General features: G+C 42.6%; 1 protein-coding gene across 2 annotated transcripts in view; it reads left to right on the plus strand.

Annotated features, from left to right (window-relative positions):
• ME1 (malic enzyme 1) overlaps positions 1-16,357 on the plus strand; it is a 140,700-nt gene that overhangs the window by 100,373 nt on the left and 23,970 nt on the right. For both annotated transcript variants that reach the window (XM_048495245.1, XM_048495255.1), the window contains one exon: positions 4,257-4,370. In XM_048495245.1, coding sequence (XP_048351202.1) covers positions 4,257-4,370 — 114 coding nt within the window. The remainder of the gene's footprint in view (positions 1-4,256; positions 4,371-16,357) is intronic.

Consider the following 16,357-nt stretch of genomic DNA (forward strand, 5'->3'; position numbering starts at 1 on the left):
ACAGCATTGTTGTGATGATAATAAGAAAGCACTAGGCTGGGAGAGAGTGAATGATCAACCAGGAATCTTCATGGCCCAAGTGGGGATTCAAATTCTTGTCTTCCGGTTCATGACCAGCACTTCATAAACTCTACCATATCACCTGTTCTGTAGTGAAGCTTTATTTTCATTTAAAAATTATTCTAATATTTAGAGAAATTCCTTGAATTTAAATTTTAAACTATCTCTACCTTATTTCTATTCCATACTAACTGTGTTCCAGTGTAACTTTCCCCACTACTATAAAATTTTACGACATAAGTGGAGAATATACTAGTAGGGAGAACAGACATAATTATAATTATCCACAACTATCCACTTATCAGTCAACAGTATTTGGATTAATTTCATATTCTCTATCAGTAATCATTTCAGTTATTTTAAAATTGTTCCTTATCAATATTGCTAATGGTTCTATACAGTGGTGGGATTCAAATAATTTAACAACTGGTTGTCGAAGGCCTTCACGGCTGGATTCAACTGTTTGTGGTGGATTTTCCGGGCTGTGTGGCCAGACCACTGCCACACAGCCCGGAAAAACCACCACAACCAACTAACAACTGGTTGTTTACCAGCACCATTTTAACAACCGGTTCTGCTGAAGGGGAGCAAACCTGCTGAATCCCACCACTGATTCTAAAGTTACTGCAGATAATTGTGTAGAGGAATGACGTCTCTGCCTAGTACCTCAGTATAACAATATAAGGTTGGTGATATAGGTGATTAATTTGCAGCAGTGCTGTTTCCAGCACTCTAAACCCCAATACATTTTAAGTGTTGTTAATAGGGTTTTGCATTGTCATTCTAAAACCATGTGACTGGAGAGCATCAGGCAGGAAAGCTGGTTCCAGTACTGAACTGGCACTTACAAAGTGCCCTCAGTTAGTGGCTGGCTTCGTTTAATTTTATTTCACCCTACAAAAAAGATGAAACGTTACATCACATGGGAAATCCATGACTGAATCTCGTGATGTTTTCTTTTTTACATGAAATGCAGCCTTTTGGGGCTCCCAATTATTTTAAGCAGGAGCTGCAAAAGAAAGGCAATTTGGCAGACCTTGCTACAGCATTTCATTTTTTAAAAAGTAAACATTGGTGGAGCCAGTTGCAGATCTACCACCCAATTTGGCACTACCGTTTGGTTCCATGACGGCTACTTCAGCCAACAGCTTCTTTGGCTGCAGCTACTGGAAACATTTCCCAAGAATTATAGGAAGGTTCACAGCAAAGAATTGGTGTATGATGCGTTCCATGTCTGTCTTGAGACTGTCAATATTTGAAAAATACAAAGTCATACAAGAATACTAAGCAGACTTTTTTACCAAAGGACATGAAATGAACCCACAGGGAAAACTTCAAGATCAGCAGTTGTTTTAGGGTCATATAGGAAATATAAAAAGTCAATAGTGACAGATGCTGGCAGAACTGATACTCTATTTGAGCTTTGGCTGGCCAAAGGACTCCTTATACATCTAAAGTGAAAATTCATAGTGAAATTAGGCTAAAACCACTTTCTTATGCAGCAAAGTCTGTTACAAACTAGAGCAGTGGTGGCGAACCTTTGGCACTCCAGATGTTACAGACTACAATTCCCATCAGCCCCTGCCACCAGGGGCTGATGGGAATTGTAGTCCATAAAATCTGGAGTGCCAATGGTTCGCCACCACGGAACTAGAGTGATGGAAGAGCTAAGTGGACAGATTTGGATTTGCTGCTCAGTGTACTCATTCATCAAGCAGCTCCATCCCATCGGGACTCCTTGATGTCTTTTCAAATATATCTTTGCCACAAACATGTGTTCTTTCATTTGTATGCCATGTTTTTAGCTATACACACAGTACAACTTTAAATTTACACATGTATGAAACATGCAGTGTGAATTTGGCCCTTACTGTGGTAGATATTTATTTTGTGATTAAAACACTTACTTATAGCCCACATTCTCAGCTTCCAACAATCACAGTAAAAACAGAAACTGTACAATAAGAGATGCAAAATTAAACTAAACAGCAACATTAAAAGCTATTCTTCCAGAGATCCAAATTAAATAAAGCAGCATAATGTAAAAGATTGGACCAAGATAACACAACCTGCTCTCTGTATAAGAAAAAGCATAATGTAATGAGAAAGTTTGCTTTTTTGAACCTTAGTCTGTCTGGTCATGTTCAGTTGATCAATCACGTATTTTAGAGAGGCGTGGGATAAACTTTCTGAAACACTGTATTCCTTATCTTTGGCTAGATGACAGGATAGTGGAGAAGAAATTTCTTGATCCAATTTGCAGAAATCATTTAAGAATGTGAGATAGATACTCTGATGAAGAACAGTTATTATTGGAGAAATACCAACAGGGTCACCATAAGACGACTGCAACTTGACTCTCTCTGTGTGTGTGTGTGTGTGTGTGTGTGTACATACACACACACACATTTCAAGATTTCAAATATGAACATATTTCTGGGAGGAATGTGTTGAATTCAGTACTTTTGAGGAAAAGTTTGCAGTCACACGTTCAGAGGAATATCAGAATAATCGTTTGTATCTTTTGGGGAGCTCAGATTGAAATAATGACTGTGCTGAAGTATTATCAGATGAAGCACTGTTTACTGAAGTTAGGACAGGAATAGTGGAAATGTAAAATTTGATTACTAAGTAATTGGATAATTTTGGTTTGAAAACAATAGCAGTATCATCTAATTTGATGCCATAGAGTAGCCAGGCTCTGTGATCAAATCCACAGAAATCTCAACACAGCAGTGTGTGGGCCATGGTAGTAGCTGACACATTATGTGTGATTATGGCTTCACTAAATGTGCACATCAGTGTGTTCAGTCCATTGCTGACTTTGCTAACAATCTGACTAACAATTCTCACTTTCTTGTGATTTTGTTAAATGTAAAGTATAGTTGAAATTCCTAGTGGCACTGGGCCTGAGGGCAGAGTGGAAGAGACTTAACCAGGTTGATATATGTTATAGGGCTGTGTGATCTCCAGCTGTGAATACTGAAATCCATGGACTGGGGTCACACAGATGCTAGACTGACTTTCTGCAAACTTGGGGAACTCCCCACATTTGCAGAAAAATCTGAAAAGTAAAAAAATGGGAGTTTAAATTCTCCCATTTTAAAAATATGATTGTCTGCACATGTGCACATGTGCAATCCTCTTACCTCTTGAACTGGCAGCAACTGTCTTCACAGGGATCCTCTCTGGGCTGGGTCACCATGTCAGAGGACACTGGGAGTAACTCCAAGACTGGCTGCGAAGGCAGCAGACACCAGGAATGTAATGACACCCAGCTAGGCTTGACACCAGGAGCTTCTTTGGACACAGCTGTGGAGGATGCTGGAAGCCACTTTGGTCCTGGCAGTGATGGCATTGGATGCCAGGAGCAACTTTGAGCATAGAGTGACTCCCAGCATCCTCTGCTGAGACAGCCAGGACCAGAGCGCAGCTTAAGGTCGGTGATAAGGCCTGGAACTGTGATAGGAAGAGATGGAATCCCCCCCCCCTTTCTGCCCTCTGCAAGTCTTGTGGGCCTCCCACTTGTTTCCTATAATAGCAAGAACTACTGCAGTATTAGCTCTCTGTCTTTAAGATATTATCCCTGTTCAAATGTGGCAAGGGAGGAGGAGAAGGAGAAGAAGAAGAGTTTGGATTTATACTCCACCTTTCTCTCCTGTTAGGAGACTGAAGGTGGCTTACAAACTCCTTTCCATTCTTCTCCCCACAACAGACATCTTGTGAGGTAGGTGGGGCTGAGAGGGTTCTGAACAACTGTCACTAACCCAAGGTCCCCCAGAAGGAATGCAGGATTGGGGAAACAAATCTGGTTCACCAGATAAGACTCTGCTGCTCATGTGGAGAAGTGGGAAATCATACCCAGTTCTCCAGGTTAGAGTACCTTGCTCTTAAATGCTGTACCATGCTGAGGAACACTGTTTGCATATAACACTGTAGTAGATGGGAGGTTCTTAGGAATTGTTCTGACGCACTAGGGAAATCCTTGTGCAAACACCCACACTTTCTTATTATTCCCTTTTCAGTACAGTATTATAAATAATCAATAATATCAGTTTTTTATTTCATATTTTTATTTCATATTTCATAATATCTTTAACCTCTGCAGCGATCAATTGATTACAAAGGGGTCTGGAGCATAAACTTTATTATCTGGTGTTTTAAACTATTAATTATTTTTTTCTGTTCTCATTAAGGCAGCTCTGGGGATAGCCAATCTTGCTGTTATGGCTATGGAAAAGGAAGGGACGCGGAAAGAGGAAGCCATCAAAAAGATATGGATGGTGGATTCTAAGGGATTAATAGTAAAGGTAATGCAGATTTATTCTTACTGTAACAATACATATTTTAGGTGTTCTGTTTATTGTGTGCAATGAATGATTTACTTATTTGCACTACTGTTTATTCAACCAATGTATTGAACAGGAAACACAACTAACATACTAATGGGATTTGGTGGTCTGATGAGTTATCACAGCAATTAGATATTTAGTGACCTGCAATGCCATTTGTTGTCCTTTGCCACTCAGCAACCACAAAATATTGAGTTCCACAGAAACAAGTTTTTTCCCAATCAAAGGAAATATCAGCACATTTCTAATATCTAAAAACCAATGGCATTCAAAGACAATATGATTAATAGTATCAATATTCTCTCATCCACAGGCACATAATCTGTCAGAGAATGATATACTTAAGTGCCTTCCTGTCACAACTGCTAAAGGAAAGGCATTCAGATGGGCCAAAGCCTTCTGTAGTTTAGTAAAGGCAAAGTCTGAAAATACTCTGGGATCAGCAGTTGGGGCGGGGGGGAGGGGGGAGGCATATTTTAGTAGCCAGAGATGAACAAACTATGCAGGATCTTTTAACAATACTGTTATAATCTAGCTCTTTCAAATGTCTTTCAATCAGTTGATGTAAATCCTAACTCTCTAATCTGTTTAATACATCAGCAGTAACCTTAAGACAAGCCAATTTATATTCCAATAGCCTGTCCCAGTCAGATTTAAAACTGTCACTTTTAACTAAACTCAAAAGACCTGGCAGCAAAACATACCTCATGATCTTTACCTTTAGCTTAAAAGTTCTTAGCCAGGCTTGAATCTGCAATAACTGTTCTACTTCAGCACTCAATACCACACCGGCTAGGCCCAGAATACTATGAAGAAAGTATAAGAGTGGGCAGTCTATACCAAATGTGTCCACACTAATTCAAACTGCTGCCGCATATAATAGCTGGGCCTGTTCCAAAAACTCCATCTGGTGCAAAATGCAGTAGCATGAGTCCTCACAGGGACCCTGTGGCGGGCACACATTCAACTAGTGCTTTGCCAGTTTCATTGGCTGCAGGTGGAGTACTGGATCAAGTTCAAGGTTTTGGTACTAACCTTCAAAGCCCTAAATGGTCTGGGACCGCTACCTATGGGACCATCTCTCCTGGTAAGTCCTGTGAATATCACTGTGATCATCGAAGAAAAATCTGCTGTTGATCCCTGGCCTGAGAGAGGTCCAGCTTGCCTACACCAGGGCCAGGGCTTTTTCGGTTCTGGCCCTCAGCTGGTGGAATGCTTGGTCTAGTGAGGCCAGAATCCTGCGGGATCTGAGGCGGTTCCACTGGATCTATAAGACAGAGCTCTTCTGCCAGACACGTGGTTTTTGAGGCAGCTATGGTTGTTTCCATCATTGTAGCCTCCCCCTCCTCTATTTTTCCATTCTTCCAACCCAGTGTTTCCTCTTGATTAGATATGAAATCATTGTGATCGTTTTGACAATAAGGAAGCTGCCCTGGGCCCAGTCATGGCTGTTAAGATAAGGAGGGGAGAGAGAGAAGGGGAAAGAGGTAGAAAGAAAGGGGAAACATTGATAGGGAGCAGTTTGATAGAGAGGGGAAGGGGTGGTTCATAGAGAAGAGGTGGGGCAAAAGGGATGAAGGAAGGTTAGCAGACAAGGGGAAATCAAGAAAGGGGGAGAACTAAAAAGGGAGGTGGATTGACAGAGAAGGGTTGGGGTAAAAGAGATAGGGGTAGGTTGTTAAGTAGAGAAAGGGGGAAAGGGGGGATAGTCTGAGAAGGGGAAGACATAGAGAGGGGGCATAGAGGGGGCATAAATTGATAGAGAAGTGGGGGAGGGGAAAAGGGAGGAAATTTGTTATAGAAGGGAGAGAGGGAAGAAAGCAAAGGGGAGTGGGATGCACCCTTTCCCCAAGTTTCTTGTGGTCCTTACTTGTGATTGTTGTAATTCCCCTTAGAAATTATGGGCTAGTTGGAGAAGTCAACTACTTGCATTTTTTTGTGTATTACTTGGACTTTTTAAAACATGACTTATTTAAAATAAAGAATAATGACAAGAGTTAGATGATATGGTGCAAGACATGATGTCCTGTATCCCTTTCCCCATAGAGTAAATAGCAGCTTTGGGAAGGGGTAGTGATTTAAAATGAGAAAACAGCATGAAGGGGGTGGGTTCAACCTTGTCACCCTTGTTTCGCAGTCTGAATCCAATCCCCTGCCGTGACTTTTGGTATTTTAAAATGCAGTAGGAGAGTTGATCATGGATGTTTCATAATTTTATCTAGTGTGGCCTGAAAATAAATGCTTAAAATACAAATACTGTGTGCAAGTGTGTTAAACATTTCCAGTTATTTATAAGCTTCCAGTATAAAGGAAAAAGAAATATTGATATAAAACTTAATTTACTGATGGTTTCCTTCATATATGCCAAACGTCTATACAGAGGTGTAGCAAGGGGGGAAAGCGCCTGGTGCACTGGTGCGTCCTCCACCCCCGCCTCGCCCCGGAGTGCCCCCGCCACACCCCCACAGGGGTGCGCGTCTGGTGCGTTGTGTCCCCCCAACTCCCTTAGAGCTACGCCTCTGCATCTACACAAATTTCAGGTGAGTGCCTTAAATAATTTTATTCTATAGTGATAAACAGGAGACTATGTCCCACATGCTGTGGTTTGCCATGATATCAGAGATGGTTAGATATTCAAAGCTGCTAAGAGACTTTGTCAGTCATTCTTACCTCATTTCTTCCACTGACCAGAATCAGGAAAGAAATGCATACATTTCAAGTGCCAACATAAAGAAAGCTACATGTTTTTAAAAGATGGTAATTTATTTTATAGTGTTGAACTACTTAAAATTAACCCTCCCAAATTAGGGTAATTCATTTCAATTTCAACATACTGCTTTCTTTCAGAATTTTTATGATGTTTTAGTGCATGGGACGAAAAGCTTAGATGCATTAATGAATCCTCACACTTTGTTAAGCACCATTCATACAGTCTGCTAGTTTTTTCCAGTGACCCAAATGTAGAGACTGCAAGTCACTCACCAGGGGTTTCCATCATAACTGCTGCTGAGTGGATATGGGGGCTGCCAGGGGAAGGAAAAGTGGAGATAGTGTGGGGAAGATAGAAGGGAAAACAAGACCACCCCCCCAGAAATCCTTGCAGGTTGCCCATCACACACTTGGGCTGGGCCTGGCTTAGTCTGGTGGCTAGCATCTTGTACTTCAGCTAGAGTTTTCTGCAGGAGGGATTGCCCTGGAAGGAACGAAGGGAAAGCTGAAGACAGGAGGGCAGATATAGGTAGGTTGTCTGGTAGGTGAGAAGGACAGTGTAACAATGAGAGGAAAGTTGTAGAAGGAGGGGGTGAATGGAGGATGGGAGGGCAAGGTGATTGGTTGATGCTGGAGAGTGACAGTGAAGAGTCTGTGCTGAACTGAGACCCAGTCTGTGCTAGACCTAGTGAAGTGTAGAATTTTTAAAGAAATAGTAGAAACCTTGGGAGACTAGAAAAGGAGTCAAATCCTAATTTTGTCTCAGGCCCCTTCCACACTGCAAATATACAATGGGTTGCAGTAGGGATAAAGTAACCCGTTTTCCTGTTTTCGTGTTCACAAGCATCTGTGCAGGCAGCGATTGGAGCCCACGGAAACAATCCGGGTTGCAGTTGCACCTTTTTGCACTTGCATAGCTATGAAGACTTGCTAGCAGCGCGATTCTCAAAAAAACCCGGTTTGGGGGAAATAGCATGGGGCAGACTCGTTTTAGGAGTGTGTGAAGTCCCCCCCCTCCCAAAACAGTTTTTTTTAACTTTCCTATACGTGTGCTTATTGGCCTGTATGGAATGAGCCTCAGAGATGTAAAGGAGAGAGTAGATTGATGTGAAGTGAAAGTCACCTCAGCAGAAGTAATTCGCCAAATGGTTTTATTGTAAATTATTTCTTGAAACCTTTAAGCTTAAGAACATATTTAAATAAAACTTTAATTTGTTAAATGTAACCTGAAATCCCACACTAGTAATTTCCTCAGGATCACGTAGCCTTTCGAAACTGCTTTAAAGCTTGGACACACTACTTCAGGAGAAATTATAAAGGGTTTTGGATTCTGGAGAAATTGTACAATGGTTTAATGTTTTTCCTCAGACTTACAATTTCAGTGACACCTACTGGTGTATTTGAAAACTGCCATTTAAAAAAAAACACCCAGGCCCTTTAAATTGAAATTAGTCAATATGAGCATGCCAGAAAGTACCCCAGTCAGTCTCAGTCTCTCTCTCTCTCTCTCTCTCTCCCCTTCTCTCTCTCTCCCTCTCCCTCTCTCTCTCTCTCTCTCTCTCTGTGCGTGTGTGTGTGTGTATAGACTTAGGGAAAACCCAACACAAGTTTATTACATCACTTCTGTGGTAACAGTTCTAAGAAACAGCTTAAATGGCATTTAAGTACACGAGGATATCTTCCCATCCATTTTAAAACCTAGTAATTCAGTATCTAAAGAAATCTGCAGAGGAAAGAGATAAATCAAGTGTGAGTTAAGAGAAGCTGGCAAACTGTAGCATATAACTTTGTATTTATTGCTGTCCATGTGACAGACCCACACAGCATCTTGTGGTCCTCTTGGAACTGTTTGCTGCTTCTGATGATATATTGCCTTCTATTATATAAATACCAAAACTTGTAGTTACTTTCAGAGATGGAAAAAGGCAGTAACAAAACAAATGCAATGCGGTAACTTGCATCATTGGCAACTTGGCAACTAGCACAACTTGGTAACTAGCATATGTATGTGCACTCACCATAGATTTAACAGGTATTTGTGTTAGCCACATTTTAAAAAGCCCATTTTTAATAGAGTTATTCAGCGCTACATACGAAACACTGTGTAATGTTCCTGTATTAAAGGGAAAATACAGTGTATCCATCAAACACATGCACACCATTTCCCAATTAAGAGTTTTGGTATTAAGCATTTTGAACTGTGTTCCTATGTGCCATTGAATATTTCCTAGACATAATAAGGTGATATACTAAAAGACGCGTCAGTGGTTTTGCAGTGTGTATGGCAGTTTGGATTGATTAGGGAAGAGGTGATTTAATCCCCACCCCCCGCATTTGGACACCTGATGACCTGCTAGCTGTTATTTGTCCTATGCGGAATGAGAACATGTAGTGTTGGATCCTTCAGTAAAGCTTGTAAAAACAAAGCGGATGGAGAGGTAGGTTTCTGTTTGTCCCCAAAATCTTCTCTGAAGATTGGGGGACCTTTGTGAACAATGGTTCATGCTACTGGATGAGGAGATTAGATGAAAACTGTACAACATCACCTTCCTGTTTTGCTGCTATTTGCCAATATATGCTAGTCACTGACCTAGCATCTTGTCTGACTTGAATCATGATGGAGCAAGGCAGCTTCCTACCTTTCAGAAAGGACCTTAGCAATTTGTTGGGTTAAGTATGAAGCTCTGTTTACTTTTGAAAACACATAAAACATGTTTTGGCTTTCCTTGGCTGCCTGCCACCTGTTGGTATTAGGTTGCAGTGCCCCTCTCTCATTTCTCAAATAGCAGCAGTCAGAGGGAATTCCACAATCATTTTCAAACAGTCCAGTCCGGGGAAGCCGGAGAAGCCAGCAATACAATCCAAAATTCCAGGAGTCAATTAGGAGAGTGTCAGCAGGTAGTTGAACTGGGATTTCATCCATGTCCAGCAATCCTTTCCCAGAAGCCTTTGAAGTTACTCACAAGGAACTCGTGCAATCAGTCTGCCCCTCAGGAGCCGTCCTGCAAAAGCTCGCACATACAGTCTGCCTCTCAGGAGTCATCCTGTGAAAACTCATCTTTGCTGTCAACCTGCAGCTTGTACTGAGCAGCCAGATGCACATTTATCTTCGCACCTGCAGTTCTGACCTCAGTCTCTTTCTACAGGCTTTCAGGGGGTCTGGTGAACCTGGACAGTTGGGAGGCTGGTCTGCCCTGACTGCCTCAGTCAGGTGTTGGAGGTGCCTCTGAGCTAACGGTTGTCTGCACCTCTGGGAGTGCCTCATCTCCCTACTGGTCATCTGCTGCCAACCGTGGGCTAGCTGCACAGGGGCTCTCCTCTTCCAAGAAGTTCTCCCTGTCAGCCAGTTGGGTACTTCTGCACAGCTGTAGCCACTGCTGGAGTAGATTCAACTTCCTCTACTTTTCAGGCTTGAGGATCTAAATGGAACCTCTTCGAGTCAGTGTCTGGAAGACCTTGTCAGTTTTCCATGGGGGGCGGGGGTGGCAAAGAAGCAGTGCATCCTGTAGGGAGGATAAAGGTCATCTTGTTGTGCAAAGGGGATAGCAAATAGCATATTGTATCCTTCACAGGCTTAAAACCCAAGAAGCTTGTTCTGGGTAAAATTATGTTAGGGAACATATTTGTCCAATATAATAAGTTATCACTAATTCAAAATATAGTTCAGCAGCCACAATATGTGAAATAGCCAGCTGTACTTCATAGTTCATGTTGGATGCTATGGCCACCCCACCACCCCTCTGTACCTGTTTATCACTATGAGGCAGATTTCTGCCTTTTTCTTTTTGGGTTCCTTGGGATTGAGTAGTCTCTCTGGTAGAGTGTGATAGCTTCAGGCTATAGTTCTAACATCGTCCCACTTTGTAGTTCTAACATTGTCCCTAGGGTGTTGAACCCTTTTCAAACCAATTCCCTTAAAAAGGCACTGGAGAACTGAGGAATTTTAAATTAAAAGGAAAATGTATTGAACCAATGAAGTGGGAATTATGAAGAAAATCAGCAGTTGGAAATCAAGCAGGAATAACCTCTGTAGAGTCTTAGGTTTCTGTCATAGGCACAGAGTTTTGTTAAGCTTTCTAGGTTTTTCAGTTTTTTAGATGTTATATGTTTTATGAAGGTGCAGTTTTGTCTTGAATTACTCTTAGGCGTTACTGACTTATGGATTCAAAATGACTCTGCATTTTAACAGGCTGGCACCAGTAGTGGGATTCAGCAGGTTTGCACCACTTCAGCAGAACCAGTTGTTAAAATGGTGCTTGTAAATAACTAGTTGTTAAATTATTTGAATCCCACCACCAGAATCGGTTGTTAAATTATTTGAATCCCACCACTGACTGGCACCCTTTCTCTCAGTACACACAGTCTCTCCGCTGTTGGACTCCCAGTCTACTGAAATCTCCCTTGTGAGGTGACTTAATCAGATTACTAATGCACCAGACCAGGAATACTCCTTTGAGTACAATTCCCTTTTAACTGGCTTATGAATTCTTCTATCTCCCAGAAGATGTATTCTCCACTCCTTTTATGTATGGTCACTGTAAAAGGCCTCTCTTTACAATTTCACCTCTACTTTGATCAATAAATAAACTTCTAGTTCTTTCATCAGCATATTTCTGCTTTCAGCATATGCTATCATATTTCAGATCAGATTCACTGTCAGACTGAAATCCTCTCAGGGTAGATTTTCACACACAACTAAGAACTTGATGTTAACACACAGTAATCCAAATCCAAAAGTGTCCTTTCTTTCCCATCTCAGAGAGATTAATCCTCTCTTATTTATCTGTGCAATCCGTCACAGATGCATTTAAAGACAAGATACATTGGCTCATTTAGACATCTAAGCTGTAGAGAATGAAAAAAGGGGCAAACAGAGCAATCTGCCCTATGAAATTTTACTAAGGCATTGCTTGAAGCCATACCAATTTTAGTTTATGAGCTGCTTAATTGAGCAAACATCTCTTAAAGAAATGCTCATCAACTTTTCCAGTCCTGGAATCCACTGAATGCAGAAACTGAACTGTAAGCATATGACATTGGAGTTACGTGATGTTAAGAGTAAAAAACTGGAGGAAGAATTGACAAAGTTGTAGCCTCACTGGGTTGAAGGACAGGAGAAATGGGGACAGGAAACCTAAACCTAGCACTTGGACATATTGTGTATTGAGGAACAAATCAAGGTTCAAAGCTATGGAGGCAGAGGCGTTCCTCCCATTGGGCAAAGTGGGCAGTTGCCCTGGGCGCAGCCCTGTGGGGGGCGCAGGTTTGTTTGTGGGATTTTTTGTATTTTCAGTGTTTTTCCATTTTTGGCCTGCAGAGGGTGCAGATTTTAGGCTAGCAGCACCAAAATTTCAGGGATGTTTTGGGAGACTCTCCTGATGCTATCACCCAGGTTTGGTGAGGTTTGGTTCAGGGAGTCCAACGTTATGGACTCCCAAAGGGGGTGCTCCATCCCACATTGTTTCCAATGGGAGCTAATAGGAGATGAGGCTACACCTTTGAGGGTCGATAACTTTGGACCCCCTGAACCAAACTTCACCAAACCTGGGAGGTATCATCAAGAGAATCTTTTACTGATACCACCCAGGTTTTGTGAAGTTTGGTCCAGGGGGTCCAAAGCTATGGACTCCCAAAGGGGGTGCCCCATCATCCATTGTTTCCAATGGGAGCTAACAGAAGATGGGGGCTACACCTTTGAGGGTCCATAACTTTGGACCCCCTGAACCAAACTTCACCAAACCTGGGTGGTATCATTAGGGGAGTCTCCTAAAGATACCCTAAAAGTTTGGTGCTGCTATCTTAACAATTGCACCCCTGCCAGCAGGCACCTCCCAAATTTCCCCAGATTTTCCTTTTAAATCCCCCCGCCTTTGACATGGATTTAAAGGGAGAATCTGAAGTCCCCAGTTTAAACATTGCAAGTGATACTGTTTCAGGGTGGGGGAGAATCAACCCCAAAATAGCACCACTTCCAATGTTGTTTAAACTGGGAACCCCAGATTCTCCCTTTAAGGTAGATTTAAAAGGAGAATCTGGGCTCCCTAATTTAAACACCATTGAAAATGATGCTGTTTGGGGGTGGATTCCAGCATCACTTGTTTAAGCTAGGGAGCCCAGATTCCCTTTTGAAACATTGAAAGTTATGCTGTTTCCCCCAATTGGGGGTACTGGATACAACACCATAAAATGTTTTCATAGCAGTAATAAAACATTTTGAAAGCATTTTAAAAATGTTTTCAAAAATTATTTCTGCTGTGTGGCATGGCTTATTGCTGTGCTCAGATTTGTGAGTTGGGGCATGTTCTATAATGTGATGGTGACTTTGAAACAACCTGGTGTAAAAAATCATTACTTGGTCACAGTGGGGGAGGGTGGCTGCCCATCGGTGGCGCCAAACTCCAGTTTGCCTAGATACGCCACTTGGCGTAGCTACAATAGGGGTGTGCGCGTTGCATTGGGCACGCGCCTGGGGGGGCATCAAGCTCAGGTTTTCCCCAAGGCTCCAGTTTGCCTAGTTACGCCACTGCATGGAGGCAGGGTTACCAAGTTGCCACTGGGGGTGGGTAATCTCCAGTCTTCAGCTCCTGTTTCTTGCTCTGCTCTGGCTACTAGCAGGTGGGGGGCAGGGAGAAATTTAAAAATGCCATTGGGCAACATCATGATGTCACCACCAGTACATGAACTAAACGAACTATGGTTCATTTATGAATCTGGGATTGACTTGTAGAGGACAACTCATACCATCTAGACCAGGGGTAGGGAACCTGCTGCTCTCCAGATGTTCAGGAACTACAATTCCCATCAGCCTCTGTCAGCATGGCCAATTGGGCTGATGGGAATTGTATTTCCTGAACATCTGGAGAGCCGCAGGTTCCCTACCCCTGATCTAGACAAATGCTGCTGCATCATCATTCCTTCAGGAAACCCTGCTGCTGACAGGAGAAATGATGCCTTAACATTGAACACTTGCCCGGATTTGAACAAAGCAGGGGAGCCTTGAAGTCATCATTCTCTGAAGAAGGAGAAAAGTGTCTGCTGAACATCAGTGTAGGCATCCTGGGTGACAGAGAATGTCTGGACTGGAAGAGACGGCAGGGTCCATGAAAGGAGACCATGACTAATAATGGTGAAGAGAGTGGGAGCTTTGACATTGAGTGACTCCTAGACACTGACATGGCTGGTTTTTCATGGCAAAATTGTACCGGTGTGACCATGGGGAATATACCTGTACATTTGAGAATTCCTCATGGAGCTGCAGCATGTCTTCGGCAGAGTTAAAATGGTGCTTGTAAACAATCAGTTGTTAAATTATTTGAATCTCACCACTGGAAGCGGCTGTTAAATTATTTGAATCCCACCACTGGGTTGGAGACAGGTTGGAGCCTTGAAGTCCTGGAGATGATGATTATCAGCAGCGAGAGGAGACCTCTGGTGGACAAACCAGGGATTCTAGTCCTGCACAAATAGGTGATGAGACTCAGCATCAAGGAGACAATGGCTTGGACTGAGAAGTATTTTTAACCTTTGTTTGGCTTTCCTAACTGGCTCTCCGAAGTAGCCCATTTGGCCACCAAAGCCAAGTCAAGAATCAGTCAGATGGAACCGTAGGAATTGAAGCGACTGAAACATACAAGGTCTTTTTGAAGATTTTAACACTGGAGTATCCACTGAAGTGACAGACTTTTCCCACAGTGCAGCCTTAAGTCTTGAGGTCTGCTCATATCTTGTCTTTGATGTAGAGGCAGCAGAACAAGCATGTATTAGAAACATTAGTCTCTCAGAGACAGAAAAGACATTCCTTATGCTCATCTTTTCCAGCCATCTTTGTTTCACACTTGGAACATTTCTTGAATAACACCATTTTGATGAAGAAGATTTCTGAGGTAAAAATTGAAGCACTCAGCTAAAGCTTGTTACCTCTCCATGGTGGTGAAAAAAGAACTGAGGGAGGAGCGGTCTCCCCACCTCCGCCACATGACCATTTATGTGGGAAACCAGCTCACTGTTGACTCCAGGTGGGAGGGAGGAGAGCACTCCAAGTGCTGTAAAGCTTCTAGAACAGTGGTTCTCAATTTTCCTAATGTCACGACCCTTTAATACAGTTCCTCATGTTGTGGTGACCCCCAACCCTAACATTTATCCATTTTACAGATGGAGAACACTGATGCAGAGAGTCTTAGGCGACCCCTGTGAAAGGGTCGCTCGACCCCCAAAGGGGTCCCAACCCCCATGTTGAGAACCACTGTTCTAGAAGCCTTCTGATCATCCTCTGTGACTGGCTTGTTCATGCCTGCACAGAAGACACTTGATGAACAGCAGTTACAGGCAAATACAACTTTGTTTTACATTAGCCAGGGAATTGTAAGCTGAAGAGTGTATGAGGGTACTGCTGGGGAAGAGACAGTGTTGTGTAGTGGTTAGAGTTTGTACTACCATCTGGGGAGATCAAATCTCCAAGCTTGTCATGGAAGCTTTTTGGGTGACCTGGGGCTAGTCATGCTCCCTCAACCTCACCTCCTTCACAGGGTTTTGAGAAGATAAAATGGAGGAGAGGACAATGGTGCAAGCTGCTTTAGGTCCTCACTGGGACCTAAAGGGACATTCCTTTATAAATGAAGTAAACAAATAGGTAAAAAGCTGTTATTAAGCCAGTCTGTGTACATTTATATATCACATGAAACATTGTTAAGACTAGTTAATAAAACAACTTCAAAGCATGGTTTCTGATCCTGGTTTGATAAAGACCAGCCATATGTGGATACAGCCAGCGCTGTCTTCTTTTTGCAACATATCCACTTTCCATTCTGGAGTGGGGGCATGGCTCAGTGGAAGTGCTTCTGCTTGGCATGAAGAAAGTCCTTGGTTCAATCCCTGGCATCTCCAGTAAGGACTAGGTTGTAGGTTGTGAGAAAGACCTCGGCCTGAGGCCCTGGCGAGCAGCTGTCCGCTTAAGTAGACAAGACTGATGTTGAACGACCAAGAATCTGATTCGATACAAGGCTCACGCACTCATGTGTCTTATTGCTAGCTCAACTTCATTGGAATGTGGAACCTAGGGTATTTCGAATTTGGACCTTCTGCTTGAGGTGGTTGGGGGGAGAGGGAAGGCTCCTTCAACTTCAACCTCACTATCCACATATAGGGGGCACAGTAGGGCATATATAGATTGTTGACAGCGCTGACAGAGTTTAGGAGGCCAGGGCTCCAACATAACAATCAGTGCAATTTAGAACAGG

The sequence above is a fragment of the Sphaerodactylus townsendi genome, linkage group LG01, assembly GCF_021028975.2.
Source record: "Sphaerodactylus townsendi isolate TG3544 linkage group LG01, MPM_Stown_v2.3, whole genome shotgun sequence".
Taxonomy (NCBI): Eukaryota; Metazoa; Chordata; class Lepidosauria; order Squamata; family Sphaerodactylidae; genus Sphaerodactylus; species Sphaerodactylus townsendi.